This window comes from Staurois parvus, unplaced genomic scaffold (assembly GCF_062004578.1).
Source record: "Staurois parvus isolate SC_StPar_1 unplaced genomic scaffold, SC_StPar_1.0 ptg000151l, whole genome shotgun sequence".
In the NCBI taxonomy this organism is placed as follows: domain Eukaryota; kingdom Metazoa; phylum Chordata; class Amphibia; order Anura; family Ranidae; genus Staurois; species Staurois parvus.
In genome coordinates, this window is record NW_028317947.1 from 13,140,638 (window position 1) to 13,166,804 (window position 26,167).

The window sequence follows — 26,167 nt, forward strand, 5'->3', positions numbered from 1 at the left end:
TTATGATTTGCTACTATTTGATAATTAATTTAAATGTATTTAAAATGGATCTAAACTCAAGAACCAAAAATGTAATTTATGTTAAAGCTGTCTGGTTTGTAGACATGGTGACTGCAATACAAGGAATTATTGAGAATGGAGCAGGTAGGGATTCAGCTGAGCTACCACATAATTATACACATATATGTGCTGAAGGGGTGTGGGATTATAATAAAATGTTGATAGTTCCGAAAATATCTGTGCCAGCTTCTCAACGAGCCTGAAGTAATCTCTGCAATATGTAAAGGGAACAGAAGAGGGCGCCGACTAAGTGCAGTAAATAGAAAAATACTTTTATTATAAAAAAGTGACAACTCGCAAGGTGCATAAGGATAAGAATATGACATCCACTCCACAGTTAGCACACTGAGGCTCAACAGCTGACCACACTAGGCTAATGACGCGCTCTTAATCATATGGACCTTCTGAGTTGCCACTTGTTATTTTTAATAAAGTATTTTCCAATATACTTCTGCTGTTTCCTTTATGGTGACTGCATTAATTTTCTTTTTAACTATTTTTTAGCCTTCATTTTCACCTAGGGATCCTGGTAGTCTGTCCTGGGGTGACAATGTTCTCTTAATCATATGCATCTTCTGAGTTGCCACTTGTTATTTTTAATAAAGTATTTTCCTATATACTGCACTTGGCGCCCTCTGCTGTTCCCTTTGCATATTGCAGAGATTACTTCAGTCTCCTTGAGAAGCTGGCACAGATATTTTTGGAATTCTGAATTTTTAGTATAACCCCCTTTATGGTGACTGCATTAGTTTTCTTTTTAACTTTTTTTTAGTCTTCATTTTCACCTAGGGATCCTGGTAGTAACACATTGTCTGTCCTAGGGTGACAATGTTCTCTTGTATCTTTGGAAAACAATGCTGTCCTCCTAAAATAGGGGGTGTGTTCAGGGGCGGACTGACAACTCATGGGGCCCCCTGGCAATAGGGGATCATGGGGCCCCTGTGTTGTTGCCCAAATTCCAAAAAGCCTATGAAAAAGGTACCAGGGTCATCTCATGGGGCCCCCTACTGACCCGGGGCCCTCGGGCAGTGCCCGAGTTTCCAAATGGTCAGTCTGCCCCTGGGTGTGTTAGGAATACAGAACCCCCCCACACACACACACACAAACACACTTCTGCTCATCCCTATAACATAGGGGATAGGCATTTTATATTCTACAGAAGAATTGGGCAGGGCTTATAGAAATGCTTAACAGCAGAGTGCACAAGGAATTAAAAACTGGCAGGATCAACACTTACAGAATAGAAATACCAAAATACTTCCAATTTTTTTCTCTCTCTCCCCCCCCCCCCCCCTTCTCTTCTCTTCTCCATCTGTAGTTTGTAATTTTAGAAGAGGGAAACAGGAGGCTACTTATGTATCTATGCAAGTGTACAATCCAAACGCACACGTTCCTGCGTTAAAGATGGCGGTGTGTATAAGTGTGTGATGCAGCGACAGTCGGCTGGAACCGAAAAGAATCAGCAAGGGAGAATGTCACCATCACACCGACGATCACCAATATGGGTCCAAACTTTTTAATGAATGATCACATAGTTACAGCAAGGCAACGTTTCGGAGTCTCTCAGGACCCCTTCATCAGGCATATGCACTTTGGTGCAATGAGAAAAGGAAAAAGTTTTTTTTGTTTTGTTTTGTTGAACGATGTGATAATTGAAAGTTTGTAATATTGAGATATTGAAACTAATAAAAACTTATAAAAAAAAAAAATTAACTGCTATAAAAGTGAGTTCATTTTAAGGATTTACTTAAACGTAAACTTATGTTCCTGTTTAGGAAATACTACAGATGTTTATTTATTTCAAAATTCTGTGCATGTGAGGGTTTTTTTTTTTAATAATTATTCACATATGTATATATGGAGATCGATGTTTTCTTCTTTTGCAAAAAATAATAAAGAGATTTCCTAAAAATAATTACTGTGTGCAATTCCTTCAGATTTTCCAAGGATAGCAATATACAGAATATAAAGCTTTAATTGTCTAAACGTTTTTTTAAAGACGTTCCAGCTATGTTTACAACAGAAAACTCTGAAACCTTTGAGCTTTTATAGTTCACACTGGGAATATTGAAAATAAATGTATTAATGATTGCACAAGCCAAGATGGCCTTAGTAGTGAAGCATAGGGATCGCCAGGGCCATGAATAAAGGGGGCACTGCCAGTCCTCCTGTATGGGGCCCAGGTTAGGAGGGGGGCCCCAGCAGCTGGATGAATCAGATATGGGCAGAGAGGGTGATCGGCATGGTGGGAAGGAGATGGGGGAAGCCAGCAGCACTGTGGGGGCGGGGGCACACAGAGGAGCCTGGGCAGCAGGGGAAAACATATGGTGCACAGGGAGGGTGATGGATGCGGCAGGGGGGCAATTACTGGAACTGATCCCCTATATGGCTCTCTCTGCAGAAGCTGAAAGCTGGCTTCTTCTTCTTTCCCTCCAGCTGACTTTCAGCTGCTGCAGAGAGAGCCAGACAGGGGATCAGTTCCAGTAATTCCCCCCTGCCGCACCCATCACCCCATGCTTCCTGATTCCCCCATCTTCTTCCCACCAGCAGCTGCAAGCACACAATAGGATGTTTCAGGATGGAGAGTGGGGGAAGGGTCTGGTAAATATGTCACATTTATCAGCCCCTTCCTTTCCTGAATGAACACAAGGATTGATCAGTACCCATCACTCCCAGTGTTCATTCATAACTGAAGCATAGTAAACTGTTTTTTTTTTTTTGTGGGGGTGGTCCTGTTAGGTTGGCTGTATGGGGCACCATGGTTACTATCAGCAGCCCTGGGGATCACCCTGGACTTTGGTAAGGTTTCCAAAGAAATCCCCTTTTTGGTGACAATGCTAATGCAGTATTATTTTGGAAATCCCACCATTGCCTGACTTGGAGGATGCTTACCACCTTAAAGAAACTTCTTGTTGTTTGGAGTAATGCTTATATGTAAGGTTCTAGGTTCCTAGGATGTGCTGATGGAGGTTATTTTGGAGATCACCTGGAGGGTTCCTGGGTGACCATTTAACACAGCAATGATTTTGATGGCCACATACCTATTGTGATCACAAGGGCGTCTTCCAGAGTCTCATCTCCACAGTAGAAGAAAGTATTGTCCAAAACACATTGGGATTGAAGAGAACTGTACCCAATATGCCTTGGTCACATTTTGTGGCCTCTTGTTTGCTTTTATGATCTTTGTTTTTAGTAGGTTTCCAATAAAATACATTTTATATAATTGTATGTGTGGACATGTGGAATGCCTGAAAAGTCCCATCCAGTTCTAGAATGTTTTTGTTAGAAGCAGGGCTTTGTATCTCAGAGAATAGGTGAAGGAACTCCCCCTTTCTGAATCACCCCTTGTCTCTGCCCCCTACCCACCTCTGAGCACAGTCCCTTGGTTCCAACCCCTACTCATATCTCAGTACTACCCTTTTTTGAGAGTACAGAACCAACCCACCACCAACAATAGATCCCCTCAAGAGCAATAGACCCCTCCCCCAGGAACAATGGACCCCCTAAAAATACTACCCCAGGAACAAAGGACCCCCTAAAAATACTACCCCAGCAACAATGTATACACCCAGCAACAACAGATCTCCCAGCAACCATCATCAAGAGACCTCTCCCTCAACAGTAGAATCCTCCCAGCAACAATTGAACCCCCAGCAACTTAAGACCCCCCTAGCAAGCATGGATTCCCCACCAGCAACCATTGAACCCCCAGCAACATAAGACCCCCTAGCAACAATAGATTCCCCACCAGCAACAATAGATTATCCCCAGCAACAATAGACCCCATTCAAAAATAGATCCCCACTAGCGACAATAGATGCCCCAGCAGCCAGCATCAATACACCCTCCAGCACACCCCAGCACCCCTGCAACATGCAACAAAGTGCATGTTTGGGGCCCTGTTCCCGCACCTGTGAGACTGTCAAATTGGGGCCAGTGGCTGTGCCTGTACAGCCACTATGTCCCAATAGACATGAATGGGACTGCCTGCATGCGGATGTGCGGAACACCTACCTGTACAGATAGGTACATCTGAGTGAATAGGGCCATATAGAGAAAAACAAGAGATTTACTTAAATCCTGCTGCTACGGGGAAAAAAAAACTTATCTCATCCGACATGGAAACCCCCGACATCAAAACCCTGGCAACACCCCCCCACCCCAAGAAAGAAACTATCTCAGCCGACCTCGAAACCCGCCCCCCCGACCTCACCACCCCCAAAAAAGAACTATCTCAGTTGACCTCGAAACCCGCCCCCTCGACCTTACCACCCCTGCCCCAACCCCCCACCCCAAAAAAACCCTATCTCAGCTGACCTCGAAACCCGCCTCCCGACCTCACCACCCCCACCCCACCCCCCCACCAAAAAAAAACTTATCTCATCCGACATGGAACCCCGCCCCCCTGACTTCAAAACCCTCGCCCAACCCCCTCACCCCAAAAAAAACCCCTATCTCAGCCGACCTCGCAACCCACCCCCTCGACCTTACCACCCCCGTCCTAACCCCCCACCCCAAAAAAAACCTATCTCAGCCGACCTCGAAACCCGCCCCCCCGACCTCACCACCCCCGCCTCACCACCCACCAACAAAAAAAATTATCTCATCCGACATGGAAACCAGCCCCCCCGACTTCAAGACCCTGGCCCCACCTCCCCACCCCCCAAAAAAAACTATCTCTGATGACCTCGAAACCCGCCCCCCACCTCACAACCACCCCCCCACCCCCCCACCCAAAAAAAAAAAACTATCTTAGCTGACATTGAATCCCGGTCCCCCGACCTCACCATCCCTGCCCCATCCCCCACCCCAAAAAAAATACTATCTCAGCCAACATTAAAACTCGCCCCCCCCGACCTCACCACCCCCACCAAACAAAAACTAACTCATCTGACATGGAAACCCGCCCCCCTGACTTCAAAACCTTCGCCCCACCCCCCACCCCAAGAAAATAACTATTTCAGCCGACCTCGAAACCCGCCCCCCCGTTCTCACCACCCCTGCCCCATCCCCCCACCCCAAAAAAAAAACCTATCTCAGCCGACCTCGAAATTAGAAATGATATTTTACACAATTGAGTGTTATTCTTCCTTCCTGACTCTACACGGCCCCCAATGTCCTCCCCTCCTGCACCTGATCACATGGCTTTGGGTGTCCTCTCCTCCTGCTCTCTAATCACAAAACTCCCCAGCGTCCTCTCCTCTGTTCACTGACCACACGGTACCTGGCATCCATGCCTCCTCCTCTTTGTCACACGATCCTTGGTGTGTCCTCTATTTCTGCTCCCACTTGCTAATCACCCAACCCAACCCTACTCTTAGCCCTCAGTGCTTACAATCCTATCAGTTACTAACAGCTCTCAGTTGCTCAGTTTTCAGTACTCACAATGCTCCTAATTACTCAGTCGTCAGTACTCACAATGCTCCCAGTTACAACTCTCAGTACTCATAATGCTCCCAGTTGCTCGGTTTTCAGTACTCACAATGCTCCCAGTTACTTAGTTCTCAGTACTCATGATATCCCAGTTACTCTCGGTCCTCAACACTCCCAATGCTTCCTGTTACTCAGTCTTCATCACTTACAATGCTCCCAGTTAACTACTCACAATGCTCCTAATTGTTCAGACCTCAGTACTCATAATGCCCCCAGTTACTGTTTTCAGTATTCACAATGCTCCCTGTTACTCACAGCCCTCAGTACTCACAATGTTCCTAGTTGCTCATTCCTCGGTACTCACAATGCTCCCAGTTACTTAGTCCTTATGATATCCCAGTTACTCTCAGTCCTTAGCACACACAATGCTCTCAATTACTCACTGCCCTGAGTACACACAATTTTCCTTACTATTCACAGCCCTCAGTACTCATAGTGTTCCCACTTACTCACTGCCCTCAGTACCCCCAAAGCTCCTGATTACTCATAACCTTCAGTATCCACAATGCTCCCCGTTACTCACAGCCCTAAGTACTCACAATGCTCCTAGTTACTCCCAGGTCTCAGTATTCACAGGCGCCCTCTCAGCCTCAGCTCTCACTCCTGCCACTCCTGATTCAAACACCGCCGGTCACTGCTGGGTTCACTACTCAGCTCATCAACTGCTGTCCAGTCGCACAGCTCTCACCTCTCAGCACATTGCATGGCTCTCCTGTACTCAGCACACTCCGACATATCCAGCGTCAGCCCGCTCTGTCACATCCCATGTGAGCCAGTTACTTTCAGTGGTCGCAGTCATCTTTTCATCATTACTGTGTTATAGGAAAAATCTGTTATTTACTTTGTGTCTGGGAAAAAGAATTCGATGTTGACATATAACTACAAAGCAGGGGCGGACTGACAACTCATGGGGCCCCTGGGGCAATAGGGGATCATGGGGCCCCTGTGTCCTTGCCCAAACTCAAAAAAGCCTATGAAAAAGGTACCAGGGGCATCTCATGGGGCCCCCTACTGACCCCGGGCCCTCGGGCAGTGCCCGAGTTTCCAAATGGTCAGTCCGCCCCTGCTACAAAGTGTGCGAAATGACATCACCTGGGAGTCGTTAACCATTGGGGCTTTGTCTGGCGATATCTAGTGATTTGTAGAGGTTACAAAAAGCGCAAAGTACAGTAATCCATAGCACCCAATCAATAGACATATTTTAGTCATTTGACGTTCTTAAAACAAAATTGCTGAGTTTCTTCCAAAATGATTTCTGATGGTCTTGCTTCTGGTTTCGAGACTTGGAGTCTCTGTCCAGGAATGAGTCTGCAGAGAGCATCTTGATGTCATAGTTGGCACTGTCGGGGTATAGCTGCTATTGGTATTCCCCATGGAATGGTGAGATGTCAGAGTCTGGGATGTGGGTATGGTAAAATGGGATGAACAAAGCAGGAATCAGTATGATGATGTCATGATGAGTAATGCAATGTCACAGAAGTTTGATGTCATTGCAAGAAAATATCAAAATATCAAAGTCAGCATTTTAAGCACAAAGCAAACATTAATACATCAAAGTAAAAATGTTAATGTCAGTTATGGCATACTCACACAGACAGTATCAACATGTTGCAGGTACAATATAAAAAAAGAGAAGAAAAAAGTGCATGGTGCCTCTTAGAGCATCAGCCATTAACTCAACATTAACAACAATGAGGGAATATATGAAACTGGAGCAGACAAAATGATGACAACCCATTACATTTTTTTTTTTTTAACAGAGAAAATATGAATAGACAGGTAAACATGTAAAATGAAGACAGGATCGCCACCTGCTGGCTGAAAATGTAAATATGAATAGGCAATGTTTTATATTGATTGACTAAAAATGTTATGAAGGATAATGTGTCAGTGCTGAGCCAATCATCCGCAACCATCGTCGTCACAAGAGTATAGTCCATAGTCCCATGTAGGCACTTACCTTTAGTTTACACACTGCAGCTCCTCCTGCTCCCCGTAGCAGCAGGATTTAAGTAAATCCCTTGTTTTGCTCTATATGGCCTTATTCACTCAGATGTACCTACAGTCAGGTCCATAAATTTTGGGACATCGACACAATTCTAACATTTGTGGCTCTATACACCACCACAATGGATTTGAAATGAAACAAACAAGATGTGCTTTAACTGCAGACTGTCAGCTTTAATTTGAGGGTATTTACATCCAAATCAGGTGAACGGTGTAGGAATTACAAGAGTTTGCATATGTGCCTCCCACTTGTTAAGGGACCAAAAGTAATGGGACAATTGGCTTCTCAGCTGTTTCATGGCCAGGTGTGTGTTATTCCCTCATTATCCCAATTACAATGAGCAGATAAAAGGTCCAGAGTTCATTTCAAGTGTGCTATTTGCATTTGGAATCTGTTGGACCTGACTGTATCTGTACATGTAGGTGTTCCGCACATACGCATGCAGGCAGTCCCATTCACGTCTATTGGGACATAGTGGCTGTACAGGCACAGCCACTGGTCCCAATTTGACAGTCTTACAGGGCCCCAAACATGCACTTTGTGCACACACACTGAAGGTATGTAATGGCAAGGGGTGCTGGGGTGTGCTGGAGGGTCTATTGATGCTGGCTGCTGGGGCATCTATTGTAGCTGGTGGGGATCTATTTTTGAATGGGGTCTATTGTTGCTGGGGATAGTCTATTGTTGTTGGTGGGGAATCTATTGTTGCTAGGGGTCTTATGTTGCTGGGGGTTCAATTGTTGCTGTTGGGGAATCCATGGTTGCTAGGGGGGTCTTATGTTGCTGGGGGTTCAATTGTTGCTGGGAGGGATCTTCTGTTGAAGGAGAGGTCTCTTGATGATAGTTGCTGGGAGATCTGTTGCTGCTGGGTGGATACAGTGTTTCTGGGGTAGGATTTTATTAGGGAGTCCATTGTTCCTGGGGTAGTATTTTTAGGGGGTCCATTGTTCCTGGGGGAGGGGTCTATTGCTCTTGAGGGGATCTATTGTTGGTGGTGGGTTGGTTCTGTACTCTCTAAAAAGGGTAGTAATGAGATATGAGTAGGGGGTGGAACCAAGGGACTGTGCTCAGAGGTGGGTAGGGGGCAGAGACAAGGGGTGATTCCAGAAGTGGGAGTTGCTTCACCTATTCTCTGAGATACAAAGCCCTGCTTCTAACAAAAACATTCTAGATTTGGATGGGACTTTTCAGGCATTCCACATGTCCACACATACAATTACATAAAATTTATTTTATTTGAAACCTACTAAAAACAAAGATAAAATCAAACATGAGGCTACAAATTGTGATCAAGGCATATTGGGTACAGTTCTCTTCAATCCCAATGTGTTTTGGACAATACTTTCTTCTACAGTGGAGATGAGACTCTGGAAGACGCCCTTGTGATCACAATAGGTATGTGGCCATCAAAATCATTGCTGTGTTAAGTGGTCACCCAGGAACCCTCCAGGTGAGCTCCAAAATAACCTCCATCAGCACAACGTAGGAACCTAGAACCTTACATATAAGAATTACTTCAAGCAGCAAGAAGTTTCTTTAAGGTGGTAAGCATCCCCCGAGTCAGGCAATGGTGGGATTTCCAAGCACTAAAATAATACTGCATTAGCATTGTCACCAAAAATGGGATTTCTTTGAAAATCTTCCAAAGTCCAGGGTGATCCCCAGGGTTTCTGATAGAAACCACGGGGCCCCATACAGCCAACCTAACAGGGCCACCCCCACAAACAAAAACATAGTTTACTATGCTTCAATTATGAAGGAACACTGTGAGTGATTGGTTCTGATCACTTCTTGTGTTCATTCAGGAAAGGAAGGGGCTGATAAATGTGACATATTTAAAAGACCCTTCCCCCACTCTCCATCCTGAAAGATCATATTGTGTGCTTGCAGCTGCTGGTGGGAAGAAGATGGGGGAATCAGGAAGCACAGGGTGATGGATGCGGCAGGGGGGGAATTACTGGAACAGAACTCCTGTCTGGCTCTCTCTGCAGCAGCTGAAAGTCAGCTGGAGGGAAAGAAGAAGAAGCCAGCTTTCAGCTTCTGCAGAGAGAGCCATACAGGGGATCAGTTCCAGTAATTGCCCCCCTGCATGCACCATCACCCTCCCTGTGCACCATATGTTTTCCCCTGCTGCCCAGGCCCCTCTGTGTGCCCCCGCCCCCACAGTGCTGCTGGCTTCCCTCATCTGCTTCCCACCATGCCGCTCACCCTCTCTGCCCACATCTGATTCATCCAGCTGCCGGGGCCCCCCTCCTAACCTGGGCCCCATACAGGAGGACTGGCAGTGCCCCCCTTTATTCATAGCCCTGGCGATCCCTATGCTTCACTACTAAGGCCATCTTGGCTTGTGCAATCATTAATACATTTATTTGCAATATTCCCAGTGTGAACTATAAAAGCTCAAAGGTTTCAGAGGTTTCTGTTGTAAACATAGCTGGAACGTGTTTAAAAAACGTTTAGACAATTAAAGCTTTATATTCTGTATATTGCTATCCTTGGAAAATCTGAAGGAACTGCACACAGTAATTATTTTTAAGAAATCTCTTTATTATTTTTTTGCAAAAGAAGTAAACATCGATCTCCATATATACATACTGTAAGTTCCTAATTCCTTGTGCACACTGCTGTTAAGCATTTTTATAAGCCCCGCCCAATTCTGCCTGTAGAATACAAAATGCATATCCCCTATGTCATAGGGATGAGGAGGAGTGTGGGTGGTGGTGGTGGGGGGCTCTGTATTCCTAACCCACTCCCTATTTTAGGAGGACAGCATTGTTTTCCAAAGATACAAGAGAACAGTGTCACCCTAGGACAGACAATGTGTTACTATCAGGATCCCTAGGTGAAAATGAAGGCTAAAAAAAAGTTAAAAAGAAAATGAATGCAGTCACCATAAAGGGAGTTATACTAAAAAGTTCACAGTTCCAAAAAAATCTGTGCCAGCTTCTCAGCGAGACTGAAGTAATCTCTGCAATATGTAAAGGGAACAGCAGAGGGCGCCATCTAAGTGCAGTATATAGCAAAATACTTTATTAAAAATAACAAGTGGCAACTCAGAAGATTAAGAGCACGTCATCCGCCTAGTGTGGTCAGCTGTTGAGCCTCAGTGTGCTAACTGCGGAGTGGATGTCATGTTCTTATCCTTATGCACCTTGCGAGTTGCCACTTGTTTATTTTCCTTATACTGCACTTAGTTGGCGCCCTCTTCTGTTCCCTTTACATATTGCAGAGATTACTTCAGGCTCGTTGAGAAGCTGGCACAGATATTTTTGGAACTATCAACATTTTATTATAATCCTACACCCCTTCAGCACATATACGTGTATAATTATGTGGTAGCTCAGCTGAATCCCTACCTGCTCCATTCTCAATAATTCCTTGTAATGCAGTCACCATGTCTACAAACCAGACAGCTTCAACATAAATTACATTTTTTATTCTTTAGTTTAGATCCATTTTAAAAACATTTAAATTAATTATCAAATAGTAGCAAATCATAAAAAAACAGACCTAAACAGTTTCTTCTCAAAGAAACAGAAATGTACTTTTTTTACGTGATTTGCCAGTGTCATAAGCACTTTTTTACAGAAATATACCTGAGGATGACGTTTTCCTTCTGACTTTAGTACCTGTCTACATAAATCAGTGAATTAACAATATATAATGCTTGTCTGGCATATATAAAATTAAATCTGTGAAGAATAAAAATGTGACTATTGACTGCCCCCCCCCCCACATCTCTAACATTCTAATTGGCCAGTAAAGCGGCTCATCACAGTGATGGGTTCGTAGGAGAGGGCTGGCAGTGCTCAAATTTCAACAGTACCAGAAGGCTTTGGTCACTCCAATAGTCACAGTATATGGAAGGGGCCTGAAAACTGCTGCAGCTATATGCAGGCATCTCTAGGCAGGGCCAGGCCAATGGGTGGGCCGAAAAGGCAGACATTTTGGATGCTTTAGCAAGAAGGGAGTGCAGAAAGGGCAGGACCTGCTGCTGAAGTAGGTCAACTTTGGCCTTTTCGGTTTGGGTGCTAATTTTGCTACTGAAGTAGCTCACAGCTTATAGGTGGAGTGAACAACATTGATCCGTATTCCTGGAAGGTCCTCAGATCCAAATTCAACCACTGCGGTGGCATTCATCAACCACTGAGGAGCAACCAGAAGTCTTGCTATCACGTACCTGGTGATGGAGGCCAATGGAGAGAGGGCTTCCCTTGCGGCTAAGTTCCAGACTTCCCTGACAGCGGGTGTCAGGCCCAAAGTGGCACAGGTCGCCTGTAGGAGTGCTGGTTGGTGGTCCACCCAGAAGCACAGCTGATGTACGGAGATAGGTCTGCAGACAGGTGGCGCCTGTGCGAGGTATGGGTGCTAATTTTGCTACTGAAGTAGCTCACAGCTTATAGCTGGGATGCACAACATTGATCTGTGTTCCTGGAAGGTCCTCAAATCCAGATTTAACCATTGCAGTGGCATTCATCAACCATTGAGGAACAACCAGAAGTATTGCTGTGGCATCCTGCTAGACAAGGCATGGACAATTGGCAGTAAGACTTCTGCAGCCAACAATGATTTGAGCATTTGAAAGAGCGACCTTATCCTGCAAGGAACCTCTTCTGGCTTTGCATAGGGACAAGGTGAAGTGGAGGCCAAAGACATCCTTCTTGATTAATGAAATTTCTGCCTTTCTCCTTGGGTGCCAATTATGGGTAGTTTCTGCCGGGACAGACTAAAACATTTAATGTGAAAATGGCTTAATGTAGCTTAACGTGTAATAAACTGTCTAAATCTTAATCAATTGACTTGAAACTTTGCACAGCCCAAGTTCTCAATGTCCCAAACATGTCCTAGAAGTTTCATAGATTTCAGCCTTCCACAAAGAAAATGGGGGACATTAAGCTTGTTTTTTGGGGAGCTTAATGTAGCTTAATGTACAAAAAAGAGCTTAGATGTTGACCAATCTCCCCCAAACTTCACACATTAGAAGACTCTATCTATAGCAACATATTCTGAAAATTGTAGGTCATTTGGTAAATCACACCAAAAGTTATTCACATTAAGCTATATATTACAGTGCTAAAACATTTAATGTGAAGAGCTTAATGTAAAAAGAGCTTAACGTACCATAATGTGCCTAAACCTCAATCAATTGACTTGAAACTTTGCACAGCCCAAGTTCTCAACTTACCAAACATGTCCTAGACGTTTCATAGATTTCAGCCTTCCACAAAGAAAATGGGGGACATTAAGCTTGTTTTTTTGGGGAGCTTAATGTGGCTTAACGTACAAAAAAGAGCTTAGATGTTTACCAATCTCTCCCAAACTTCACACATTAGAAGACCCTATCTATGGCAACATATTCTGAAAATTTCAGGTCATTTGGTAAATCACACCAAACGTTATTCACATTAAGCTATATTTTACAGTGCTAAAACATTTAATGTGAACCACTTAATGTAAAAAGAGCTTAACGTACCATAATGTGCCTAAACCTCAATCAATTGACTTGACACTTAGCACAGCCCAAGTTCTCAACGTCTCAAACATGTCCTAGAAGTATCATAGATTTCAGCCTTCCACAAAGAAAATGGGGGACATTTTTTGGGGAGCGTAATGTAGCTTAACATACAAAAAAGAGCTTAGATGTTGATCAATCTCCCCCCAAACTTCACACATTAGAAGACCCTATCTATGGCAACAAATTCTGAAAATTGACCTCAATCAATTGACTTGAGTGTGTGTTTGTAGCTCACCAGCTAATCACTGGGGATTTCTGGCTTGTGGTGCATGTTTGGGAAGTGCATTCTTCCAAGTTCCAAATACCAGTCAATATTGGCACAAAACCTTTAGGCTTCTGCTATAAAGCTGAACATAAAGAGGAACTTCATCTTTCACCATGACAACGACCCAAGCATACATCCAAATCAACAAAGGAATGGCTTCACCAGAAGATGATTAAAGTTTTAGAATGGGCCAGCCAGAGCCCAGACCTGAATCTGATTGAAAATCTGTGGGGTGATGTGAAGAGGGCTGTGCACAGGAGATGCCTTCGCAATCTGACAGAGTTGAAGAGTTTTTGTAAGGAAGAGTGGGCAAATATTGCAAAGTCAAGATGTGCCATGCTAATAGACTCATACCCAAAAAGACTGAGTGATGTAATAACATGAAAAGGTGCTTCAACAAAGTATTAGTTTAAGGGGGTGTACACTTATGCAACCATATTATTTTAGTCTTTTATTTTTACTTCCCTCCACCAAAAAGATTTCAATATGTTTTTCAACTGAGTTGTACAGTTTATAGGTCACATTAAAGGTAGAAATTTTTCTGAAATTATTTTTCTTTGTCTCATTTTCTTACATCACAGAAACCTGACTTTTTTAATAGTGGTATGTCGACTTTTTATATCCACTGTATATATTCATGAGAATTGCTATGTGCTCAATCTTAGTACAGTCTACCTCCAGGCTTGGCCTGGGGAGGTAATGCTTATGTGCGGGAAAGGTTTGACTAGGCCTCAAGAAGGGGCCTCACATGCTGATTGAGGAGGAAAATGAGAGAAGCTGGATGGCTACTGGAGGTACCTGGTACTAGAATGGACCTAAGGGGCAAGTCTGTCTGACCTATTGAAGATCACATGACTATCCATATTTAGCTGTTCCTCTAATAACCAGTGCCGGCTTGTGCTCCTATTGATTCTGCACTGTGAAATACTGAAAGGATCTGGTGAGTCTGGAGTTCTTTTCTAATATAGATTTGACATGAATGTTCTAAACCCTATGTCCTATCTCCCAGTTATGAAGTTCCCCAATAAAGAATTCAAAGATGTACTTAAACTGACTGGCGCCTAACTTTTCTTTGATCGCACATCCCTTCACAGGCCTAGGATCTGCACGAAAACAAGATGTCAGCCTTCCCTGCCTTTGAGGGTCCACGCTATGCCTCTGGGGGTCAGGGAGGTGCTGTACTTATTTTTAGGGGAGCTAATTGTGGCTTAAAGTACAAAAGAGAGCTTGGATGTTATCCAATTTCCTCAAAATGTATACAATAGAAGACTCTATCTATGCCAACATATTATAAAAATCTCAGGTTGTTTGGTAAAACAGACTAAAGATTATTAACATTTAAAGGAGAACTCTGGGCAAAATCTTTTTTTACATGTTCTTGTTGCTTATCTCCTGCCTTCCCTGAATATGTAATCCATATTCTTGTTATCTGAGTAGTTGTTCTAGTAAGACTGATCACTGCTATGCCTTCCTATTCCCACAGACACTGGTCTTGGTACATCCCATCTGTAGTTCTGTTCTCCAGCAAGCAGGGATGTATTTCCATCCCTGCTTGTTGCAGTGGGCGGACCAGGATACACAGACCGCCGGTCTGTACCGTCCATGGAGGTGGTGTCCTAGGAATGACAGCCCCCTTGGGCTGCTCTGAAGGCTGCATCCAAGGGAGTCTGTAACCCTTGCTGCCTGCTCATTGGGGTAGCATCACAGCTGGCTCAAAATCCTCTGTTTGCTGTACCATCCAAAGACCAGCTTTCGGAAGACCAGCTTTCTGGTTCTGGTAGCCGCTGCCCAATGTCCCCCAGTGAAATCACTGGTTGCTAGGACCGCCTGGTATCTAGCAACCAGTGATGTATATGCAAAGCCACAGAATTCACAGCCAGGAGGCTCCAACTTTATTCTATTGAGCTGCTCCACCTCCTCCATTGTCTGCCCTGCTTACCATGACTATGGAAGAGTCTGAGAGCTGTGAGTGATTAGGGGAGCCAGGAATTATTATTTATTATTATTATACAGTATTTATAAAGCGCCAATAGTTCGCTCAGCGCTGTACATTACAAAGGGGGACAGAACATGTGACAGAACAATACCAATACAATGTGATACACGAGGGGTTCGAGGGCCCTGCTCTTTCGAGCTTACAATCTAGGAGTAGAGAGACAGAGGATGGCATTCTGTGCTGGAGGAACAAGAGAATGTAACTAGAGATGGGGGGGGGGGGGGGGGGGGGGGGGGGCAGAGCAAGCAGCTGGAGAAAGCAGCTGAACATCCTACACTGCAATATCCTCCATGAAAATTCTGCCTCCACTGCTGTTCTGCACCAACAGCCCTTCTCTGCCTTTACTGACAACTGAGAGTACGGGAAAGGCTGACAGGCTTTAGTGATCACTTTGCTTCGTCTCCTTGTGCTGTGAGCTGAGCAATTGGAGCCAGTCAAGCCTTGATATGTAGTGGCATTGAGAGTCTCGTTCCCCCCCCCCCCCTTCTTTCTCTCTCCCTCTCCCTCCCTCTCTGAATAACTTTTGGCATGTTTTATGAAACAACCTGAAATTTTCCCAATTTGTTGGTACATGTAGAGCAGGTTTCACTAAATGGCGGACTGCGGTCTGTACACAGACCAAGTGATAGTTCAGTCTAGACCTCAGCCGTATCACCCAGCAGCCTGAGCGGACTCATTTCCTCCACCACTGCAGATGTTAAGGATTACTGTCCTGCAGAGGGTGGGAGAAATGGCAAGGTGGACGAGGACCTGGACCCCCCCATGCACCCGCCCACTGCAGCAGAGCGGGCGGAAGGAATGGAAGGTCTACAGGAGGAGCAGCAGTTGCCCGACCCCTCCCCCTGAGTACACTTGTCGCCACTGAACCCACAGCAAGGAGGACCTGAATCCCCTCCCCCCCCACATTCACTCACCTGCCACCGCTGTTGAAGTCACAGCAGAGTGGGTTGGAGGAAAGTAAGGTGTACAGGAGTATGCCCAACCTCTTCCCCCCAATGCACTTGTCCACCACTGAACCCACAGTAAGGAGGAGGGCGGGAGGCACGGAGCCTAGTGGCAGCAGCAGGTGTGCACACCCAGAAGAGGAGTCTAACTTGCCACTCTCCCTGCCACAACACTGAGTTAAGCTAGGGGGAGATTATGGGGGGGGGTCTGTGATGTCAGAGAGGGAGCTGTGATATGGGGGGCAGGGAAGTGAGAGGAGGGAGCTGTGAGGAGTGAGCTCTGATATGAGTGGCTGTGAGAGAGGGGAATTGTAATACTTGGGGAGCTGTGATGTGATAGGGAGAATCTGTGATATGGGGGTTGTGATATGGGGGGCTGTGATGTTATATAGGGGGCTGTGATGTGAGAATGGGGAGCCGTGATATAAGGGGCTGTGATGAGAATGGGGGGGTGCTGTAATATAAAGTTTTGTGAGAGTGGGGCAATAATGTGAGAGGGAGAAGCTGTGGTATGGGGGGCTGTGATGTAAGAAGGGGAAGCTGTGATGCGGGAGGGGGAGCTGTGATATGCCGGGCTGTGATGTGAGAAGGGGGAGCTTTGATGCGAGATGTGGAGCTGTGATATGGTGGGCTGCGATGTAAGATGGGGGAGCTGTATTATGGGTGGGCTGTGATGTGAAAGGGGGGCTGTGATATGAAGGGTTTGTGATGTGAGGAGGAGGGCTGTGATGTCAAGAGGGGGTGAGCTGTTATGTGGGGGGTTGTGATTGCAAAGGCGACTGTGATGGGGTTATGATTGCAAGGGGATGTGATGTAAGTGTGGCTGTAATTTTGGGGGCTCTGATGTGAAAAGGAGTTGTGATATATAGAGGGGTGTAATTGGAAAAGGGGGACTGAGGACATTCATTGAAAAGGGTCTGTGACATTAATGACCTGAGTCATAGAATAAAAATGAGATTTGGAACTCTGCAGAAAAAAAGGATTAAAAACTGGACCTCCATGAATTTTAATTCAGTACCCGTGATGTAGATTCTTGTATTTTGTGAAGTTTGGGGGAAATTGGTAAACATCTAAGCTCTTTTTTGGACGTTAAGCCACATTAAGCCCCCCAAAAAACAACCTTAATGTCCCCCATTTTCTTTGTGGAAGTTCAAAATCTATGAAACTTCTAGGACATGTTTGGGATGTTGAGAACTTGGGCTGTGCAAAGTTTCGAGTCAATTGATTGAGGTTTAGGCACATTATGGTTCGTTAAGCTCTTTTTACATTAAGCTCTTCACATTAAATGTTTTAGCACTGTCAAATATAGCTTAATGTGAATAACTTTTGGTGTGATTTACCAAATGACCTGAAATTTTCAGAATATGTTGACATAGATAGAGTCTTGTATTGTGTGAAGTTTGGGGGAAATTGGTCAACATCTAAGCTCTTTTTTGTACGTTAAGCTACATTAAGCTCCCCAAAAAACAAGCTTAATGTCCCCCATTTTCTTTGTGGAAGGCTGAAATCTATGAAACTTCCAGGACATGTTTGGGACATTGAGAACTTGGGCTGTGCGAAGTTTCAAGTCAATTGATTGAGATTTAGGCACATTATGGTACGTTAAGCTACATTAAGCCGTTTTCACATTAAATGTTTTAGTCTGTCCCGTTTCTGCCTTTTTCCATGAGTGATAATTATGCAACTGAAGTAGCTTGAATGCTGAGGAACCTATCACATAGAGGTTAGAGTTTATGTCAAGCCAAATTTTTTATTTTTTATTTTTTTTAATTTTGATAGATCGGTAGAGGATCATGACTTCAGACCCCTTTCAGGTTTTACTACAATACTATCCTATCCAGAGATTTCCTTTTACTTACTGGTATAAAGGCAATGGTTTCACTAGATAGGAATTATGGGAAACTCTCCCATTGCAACACTTTTCATTGTTATGAATAGAGGTAAAGATACCATCAAGTCTTGAGAAAGAACCAGGTAGCTTCCTCTACATATCCACGCTTCGGTATACTAAATACATAATAAAGTGAATTTAGAAGCCAATTCAATGAGCCCTCAGCTTCATGCTGGAGTGGAGAAAGGTCGATGACAAAAGGCAGGCGTGTCAACCTCAATCACAGATATGTTTATTGTGTGTAGAGCTGTATAGTCAATGTGTCTTTAGGCAAAAACTGTCCTCTTCACCAGGGATATTTGCTAGGAACTTTGGTTCCTGAAGCAAGACAAAGTATTTACAATTCATCTTCTATAATAAAAACTATTTCATAGATAACAAAGGGGGTAATTTGCTCTTGAATTTAATATTGGGGACATGCAGCCAGATACTCCACCTTTCTCTATAGATAACAAATACAAAATCTTTGGACTAGGGATGAACTCTCAAATTGGATGGAACCCAGGTTTGGACTGGGTTGGACTAAACTTTTCAGGTTTGGACATTAGCTTATAAGCTGGACTTTTAGCTCAGTCAGCAGGACTGAATGTCATATATAGCAGTGTTTTTTTTCTGGAATTTAGGGGGGGGCATACAATTTAGTCATCAAGTATAAGTGCCTGATATGTATATTTAGGGGGTTGTGGAGGTTTAGTCTTTATTAAAGTTTATAGTCAGGGACTGCAAAGTTTTATGTTCACTTGCTTTCAGCATCCAAACCCTGAACCAAAAAATGCCATAGGAGTAATTCCTTCTTCTTCAGCTTCTCAGTTTAGTTGCCAACCAAGCTAGTATTCAACACTGCCCTGAGAGTTTTATCAAGTATTATTAGTAGTTATATTTTACGGATTGTTGGGAAGTAACCTGTGTCCTTCTGTTCCAGTCATTCTCCTATTTTTATGGTTTCAATCAGCAACTACTCTAAACTAGCAAATATACGTTAAAAACATATGTATTTGGTCTTGGACAACATTTTCTGGAGGATGAACATCATCTGTATTGTAGGCTGTGGTCATGTCCCAAGCATCGACCACACCAACCTGAAGATCCCTGAAGATGTCCTTCACTATAAGATACTGAATGTAGCCATGGAAGTCACTGAATCTCTCGGCATTTATATTTGTCTCTCTGGTGTTCTCTGCTTTAATGATAACCTTTGTGTCCGGACTCCGCAAGAAGAGACGTTCCAAAGCTTTGCGTACGCTAATAACTCTTTTGATGAAGAGGTGAATGGGGAAAGGTCTGAAGTGTTGGCCCAGGCAGATAACGATGACATAGTGTGGACCTCCATCCAGATAGTCTATTTGCTCACTTACATAAAAATCATCTTTTACTAAGTAAAACCGACTTGCAACAAATGGATGGCTGTGCTTCTTCCACTGTAGCTTGATGTTCCTCTGCAGATCAACTGATAGCACCATTGACTCCAATCCTGTCCGATGTAGATCAAATCGTTTCAATCCTGGTTTAAAAAAATACAAAAAAGTGCATTGCTTAAACTGTGTTTGAACATTGATGGTATCCTTGTTGTTTTAGTGTCTGTGCAAACAGGGCAACAATGTAGACCATCAGCTGAAAACGGTTTCCTTTTGGAACACAATTCTTTTTATATTAGACAGTTTAAAGAATCAAAGTTCACCTTTCGTAATAGGTTACCCGTTCAACCCATATTCAGGGGTTACAAAAACGCCTGAACAAATCATGCACAAATGTTTTCAAGCGCACATAGAAACGTGTGACAAAATGCACAAAAAAAATGCATAAAATGCTTCGCTCAGATGTGAATGGAGCCTAAGGGGGTCGGTTGGCGGGTCGCAAAAACATGACTCAACCGCACATTTTTGCTCCCCTCCAACTGCTAGTCTAAACAAGGCCTTACTGCGAGGGATGGCTCTGGATTAAAGGTGAATATTCTGTCCCACCTATATGTATTTCTTAAATTGTTGTTTTTGTATTAAACTGTATTAGGTTACTCATGTCTGAGGTTCGAGCATTTTTTTGGGCAATTTGAAAGCCAGAAACAAAATGATCAATATATGCATTTTGTATGTGTTTTTTATTTTATTTTTATATTTTAGTGAGTTTCTGTGTTTTTCAAGCACTTTCACTGCTGAAGTCTATTGAGGCTACAAATGTGTGACACTTGTAGCTCACAAGAAGCTTGTGTACTTTTTCAAGCTACAAGCTTCAAACAACACTATGCTGGTCATGTGAACAGGTACAACTGGCAACCTTGGGATTTTTGATGTTGAGCATGTTTTGGAACTGTGGACTACAGGATGCTCAGATGTGAATGAGGCCTTCGTTCTTCTCACAGACAGAGCCCACAGACAGTCAATATCTTCGTACATTTCAAAGGACTGAAAAAAACATCTTTTGTATTTCACTTTTCTGAAGTAAAATAGTGTTGGATCCAACTTCTGTGTCTTATAGAAGAGTTAAAGTGCTTGTAAAGGCTGAAGGTTTTTTATCTTCATGTATTCTATGCATATAGGTAAAAAACCTGTGTGCAGCATCCCCCTCAGCCCCCTAATACATAACCAAGCCCAATTCTGATCCAGCAATGTGCATAAGAGCAGTAACTCTCCTGGGTCTCTCCTTCCTTATTGGCTGAGACACAGCAGTGGGAGCCATTGACTGTCAATCACAGCCAGTAAGGAGGGATTGGAGGCAGGGCCGAGCCGTGCTCTGTGTGTTTTAGGGACAAAGGCGGCTCAAGAGCAAGCACGCACAAGTGCCCCCAGAGCAAGCAAGTTGCTTGCTCTGGGGGCACTCAGCAGGGGGGAGGGACCAGGAACACCGGCGGGGAACCTGAAAAGAGGAAGAAGGGGGCTGCTCTGTGCAAAAGCATTGACATGTTTGTTATATTTTTTTAAAGCTGAACCTTTAGTATCATTTTAAGCTGCCTTTAGATGGTGACAAGTCAGCAAGTGACCACACTGTTCAGACTGACTGGGCCTATGGAGGTCAATGCATAGAAGAATAGTGGAGGTCAATGCATAGAACAATAGTGCAGGTCAATGCATAGAACAATAGTGGAGGTCAATGCATAGAACAATAGTGGATGTCAATGCATAGAACAATAGTGGAGGTCAATGCACAGAACAATAGTGGAGGTCAATGCATAGAACAATAGTGGAGGTCAATGCATAGAACAATAGTGGAGGTCAATGCACAGAACAATAGTGGAGGTCAATGCATAGAACAATAGTGGAGGTCAATGCATAGAACAATAGTGGAGGTCAATGCACAGAACAATAGTGGAGGTCAATGCATAGAACAATAGTGCAGGTCAATGCATAGAAGAATAGTGCAGGTCAATGCATAGAAGAATAGTGGAGGTCAATGCATAGAACAATAGTGGAGGTCAATGCATAGAACAATAGTGGAGGTCAATGCATAGAACAATAGTGGAGGTCAATGCACAGAACAATAGTGGAGGTCAATGCATAGAACAATAGTGGAGGTCAATGCATAGAACAATAGTGGAGGTCAATGCACAGAACAATAGTGGAGGTCAATGCATAGAACAATAGTGGATGTCAATGCATAGAACAATAGTGGAGGTCAATGCATAGAACAATAGTGGAGGTCAATGCATAGAACAATAGTGGAGGTCAATGCACAGAACAATAGTGGAGGTCAATGCATAGAACAATAGTGGATGTCAATGCATAGAACAATAGTGGAGGTCAATGCATAGAAGAATAGTGGAGGTCAATGCATAGAAGAATAGTGGAGGTCAATGCATAGAACAATAGTGGAGGTCAATGCATAGAACAATAGTGGATGTCAATGCATAGAAGAATAGTGGAGGTCAATGCATAGAAGAATAGTGGGGGTCAATGCATAGAACAATAGTGGAGGTCAATGCATAGAACAATAGTGGATGTCAATGCATAGAAGAATAGTGGAGGTCAATGCATAGAAGAATAGTGGGGGTCAATGCATAGAACAATAGTGGAGGTCAATGCATAGAACAATAGTGGAGGTCAATGCATAGAACAATAGTGGAGGTCAATGCATAGAAGAATAGTGGAGGTCAATGCATAGAAGAATAGTGGGGGTCAATGCATAGAACAATAGTGGAGGTCAATGCATAGAACAATAGTGGAGGTCAATGCATAGAACAATAGTGGAGGCCAATGCATAGAACAATAGTGGTAATTTTTTGCATAATGTCAACACAGTAAATGCTGTAGAATGCACTATTGAAGGTGTTCTTTCTTTAAGACGGTACACAAAGCAATGGTGATATGAAAAACTCAACTACAGGCATTATATTATACAGGATTTATATAGCACCAATAATTTGTGCAGCACTTTACAAAATGAAGGCAGACATTACAGTTACAATACAATTTGGTACAAGAGGAAACAGAGGGCCCGGCTCATTCAATTGTAGTTACTTTTCACTGATTTCACTAGGCAGATTTCTGCTTTTTAAAGCAAATCATTTTAAAAAATTGTATTTTTGAGCAACTGCATGAGATGATTAGTGCTAAAACTCTGTGTATTAGTACTGCTTGGACCTTGAAGGAGCGGACACACCCCGAAATCTTCTGAAAAATTGTATTTTAGTGCAAATAAAAAAAAAAATCACGGACAGTTCTCAATTGTTTCTGAGCAGCTGCATGAAATAATAGTTTTACCTTTAAATGTTTTTTCTAAGTACAGATACCATTGTCGTACAGTAGAGTCCCCCATGAGATATATCATCTTGTCATTTAAACAGGCGTACATTTGTTCATGGAGTGTGAAGTTGGCGATGTGGCAGAACACGGGTCTCCATTGATTCTGTAACACAAATCCGCTGGGAAATGGAGGTACCATCCCAATCTTGCATTGTTCTAGAGGTGGAGGAGGAGATTCTGTGAAAATAGAAGCAGAAATAAAAATTGATGATCTGTCCTACCTGCCACAGGATTTATAAATATGTTCTTCTCCCCCCCAGCACAAATCCTCTCACCCCCCAAAAAAAATCCTCCTCCTTGAACCCCTCAAACCTCCCCTCTGAGCACAAATCCTCTTCCCCAGCTCCAAATCCTCCCCATCACAAATTCCTCTCTCCAAATCCCCCATCCTAGCACCTTCCCCCCCAAATTTCTCTTCTTAGCACAAATACCCCCCATTCATCCCTACTAGTACAAGTTCCCCACGAGAAAATAAAATTCCCCTCCCAACACAAATCTCTCCAAATCACCAATTCTGGCACAGCTTCCTAAATAATTTTTACCCCCTGCCTACCCCTCCCAACACAAAACTCCTCCCCCAATCTCCTTGTGGTGCCTCCCCACCTCACATGATACCACAGTGCCCAAGGCAGCCACCCCTCCTGCCCACCCCTTGCCCCAGCCCTGATTAAAATAATTTTTAATATTTGCCACGAGTATCCTGGAAGGAAAGGTAATAATATCAACATGGGACACTGAAGACTGCAGACTACAGCAATGGGAGTACAGAAATAAGTAACATCTATATATAATTGTCCACGGTCTATGGGATGACTAGGTCCCGGGAGTAGGAGTTAAACTAGCCACACAGCTTACAATCTATTTTAGTTTATCACAGCCACGGTGTCTCTGACCTGCCACTGTATATGACAGTATCACTCCCAGCCTCACCCTGCACAGAGATTTTTCAGCCCATTGGACAATAACCTACGTGTCCGCAGACTGAGAGAGATGGTTACAGTTGTAAGCCGTAAATGGCATGAAAGGAAGCCATTCATTGTTTACAACTGTCATGTGATCTGCTGTGATTGGTCTCAGCAATCACGTGACCAGGGGCGGACTGACAACTCATGGGGCCTCCGGGCAATAGGGGATCATTGGTCCCCTGTGTCCTTGCCCAAAGTCAAAAAAGCCTATGAAAAAGGTACCAGGGGCATCTCATGGGGCCCCCTACTGACCCCAGGCCCTCAGGCAGTGCCCGAGTTTCCAAATGGTCAGTCCGCCCCTGCACGTGACAATGGCAGCGGGCCGGTGTAGTGATCTGTCATGGGGCGATCCAGGATAGTAGGGTTCCCACTCAGCCGTCATCGTACAATAGGCCGGGCAGGAAGGGGTTCCTAGTCTTTGGTTCTGAGTCCAGTTCAATATGTCACAGTTTAATCTGCAGTTTCCTGCATGTGAAATCCTTACCCCCGTAATGCAATGGTTCAGCTAGACCTGTGATTCTATTCACCTGTGCTGCTGCCTTCTGTGTTCACCTATTGGTGTCGTCTGATCTACTCTGGATTTATTTCTCTTTCCCTTCTACTTGTCCACCTCCCAGTCTACTTCTCTATATATATAGGTGCAGTGCTACCCTCTTGAGGGCCGCTGTGTTTCTAGGCCCCCTAAGCTTCAAACAGCCAGGCAACACACATTTTCCACACTTGCATTCATAGTCAGTGAAAAGTCCATGAGCTTGGATTTCATTATTTTATTAAGGGAAATAACTTGGATAGGGTAATAGAGATTATGGGATGCCCAACTTGACTGAATCAATGCAAAGGGACAATGCTAGGGTCATTGGTTCAAATACCAACCTGGAGTGTGCATGTTCTCCCTGTGCCTGCGTGGGTTTCCTCTGGGTACTCCAGTTTCCTCCCACACTCCAAAGACATGCTGGTAGGTTAATTGGATCCTGTCTAAATTGGCCCTAGTATGTGTATGTATGAATGTGAGTTAGGGACCTTAGATTTTACGCCCCTTGAGGGTTAGGGACTGATATGAATGTACTACACCGTGTTCCAAATTATTATGCAAATGATATTTTTCTCATTTACCTAAATAATTGATGTAAATAACAGTCAGCATAATTCTCATGTTATCAACTTTAAGAGTACAATTCACATTTTATTGAACAAACCTCCTAATGATAACAGGATTTTTGTTAAACATAAAACACTTCCAATGCACTGTTCCAAATTATTACGCACAGCAAGTTTCAAAACACTTTATAGGTTGTAAAGAACTGAAAATTGTCATTTGTTGTGTTTGCAGCATATTTACTGAAATCAAAAGCTATTTCAATCAAACTTTTAACAACATTTTAACTTTTTAAACATTTTAACAGGTCACGTTACATTGTAACATAGGACCCCTTATTTGATAGCAGCTTCACAAGTCTTGCATCCATTGAACTTGTGAGTTTTTGGACAGTTTCTGCTTGAATTTGTTTGCAGGATGTCAGAATAGCCTCCCAGAGCTGCTGTTTGGATGTAAACTGCCTCCCACCCTCATAGATCTTTTGCTTGAGGATGCTCCAAAGGTTCTCACTAGGATTGAGGTCAGGGGAGGATGGAGGCCACACCATGACTTTCTCTCCTTTTATCCCCATAACAGCCATTGATGCAGAGGTATTCTTTGCAGCATGAGATGGTGCATTGTCATGCATGAAGATGATTTTATTACGGAAAGCATAGTTCTTCCTTCTGTACCAGGGAAGAAAGTGGTCAGTCATAAACTCCACATACTTTGCAGAGGTCATCTTTACACCTTCGGGGCTCTAAAGGGGCCGACCCGCTCTGTTCCCATGATTCCGGCCCAAAACATGACTCCACCACTGCCTTGCTGACGTCGCAGCCTTGTTGGAACAGGGTGGCCATCCACCAACCATCCACTACTCTATCCATCTGGACCATCCAGGGTTGCATGGCACTCATCAGTGAACAGGACTGTTTGAAAATTAGTCTTCATGTATTTTTCTGCCCAATGGAGCCGTTTCTGCTTGTGAGCATTGGTTAGTGGTGGCCGAATAGATGGTTTATGCACACTTGCAAGACTCTGGAGGACTCTACACCTTGATGTCCGTGGGACTCCAGAGGCACCAGCAGCTTCAAATATCTGTTTGCTGCTATTTTATGGTATTTTAGCAGCTGCTCTCTTGATCCGATGCATGGATCTGGCCTGGATTTGCATGTTTGAGGGAATCTGGCCAATCCTCAGGCAGCAGGCCTGGCATGTTGGCTAGGACAGCCCTTAAATAGGGGAGCCTGGTCAACAGGGGAGTCGGGTAGAAAATGGAGTG

At 43.9% G+C, this 26,167-nt stretch overlaps 2 protein-coding genes across 2 annotated transcripts in view; one reads left to right on the top strand and one right to left on the bottom strand.

Annotated features, from left to right (window-relative positions):
• LOC149464494 (NXPE family member 2-like) overlaps window positions 1-26,167 on the top strand; it is a 190,114-nt gene that overhangs the window by 22,435 nt on the left and 141,512 nt on the right. The window lies entirely within an intron of this gene.
• Window positions 18,323-26,167, bottom strand: part of LOC149464496 (NXPE family member 1-like) — a 57,279-nt gene continuing 49,434 nt past the window's right edge. Inside the window, exons 7-8 of the mRNA XM_089674470.1 lie at window positions 22,804-23,022; window positions 18,323-19,613 (exon numbers count right to left, since the gene is read on the bottom strand). Coding sequence (XP_089530596.1) covers window positions 19,078-19,613; window positions 22,804-23,022 — 755 coding nt within the window. The 3' untranslated portion in view covers window positions 18,323-19,077. The remainder of the gene's footprint in view (window positions 19,614-22,803; window positions 23,023-26,167) is intronic.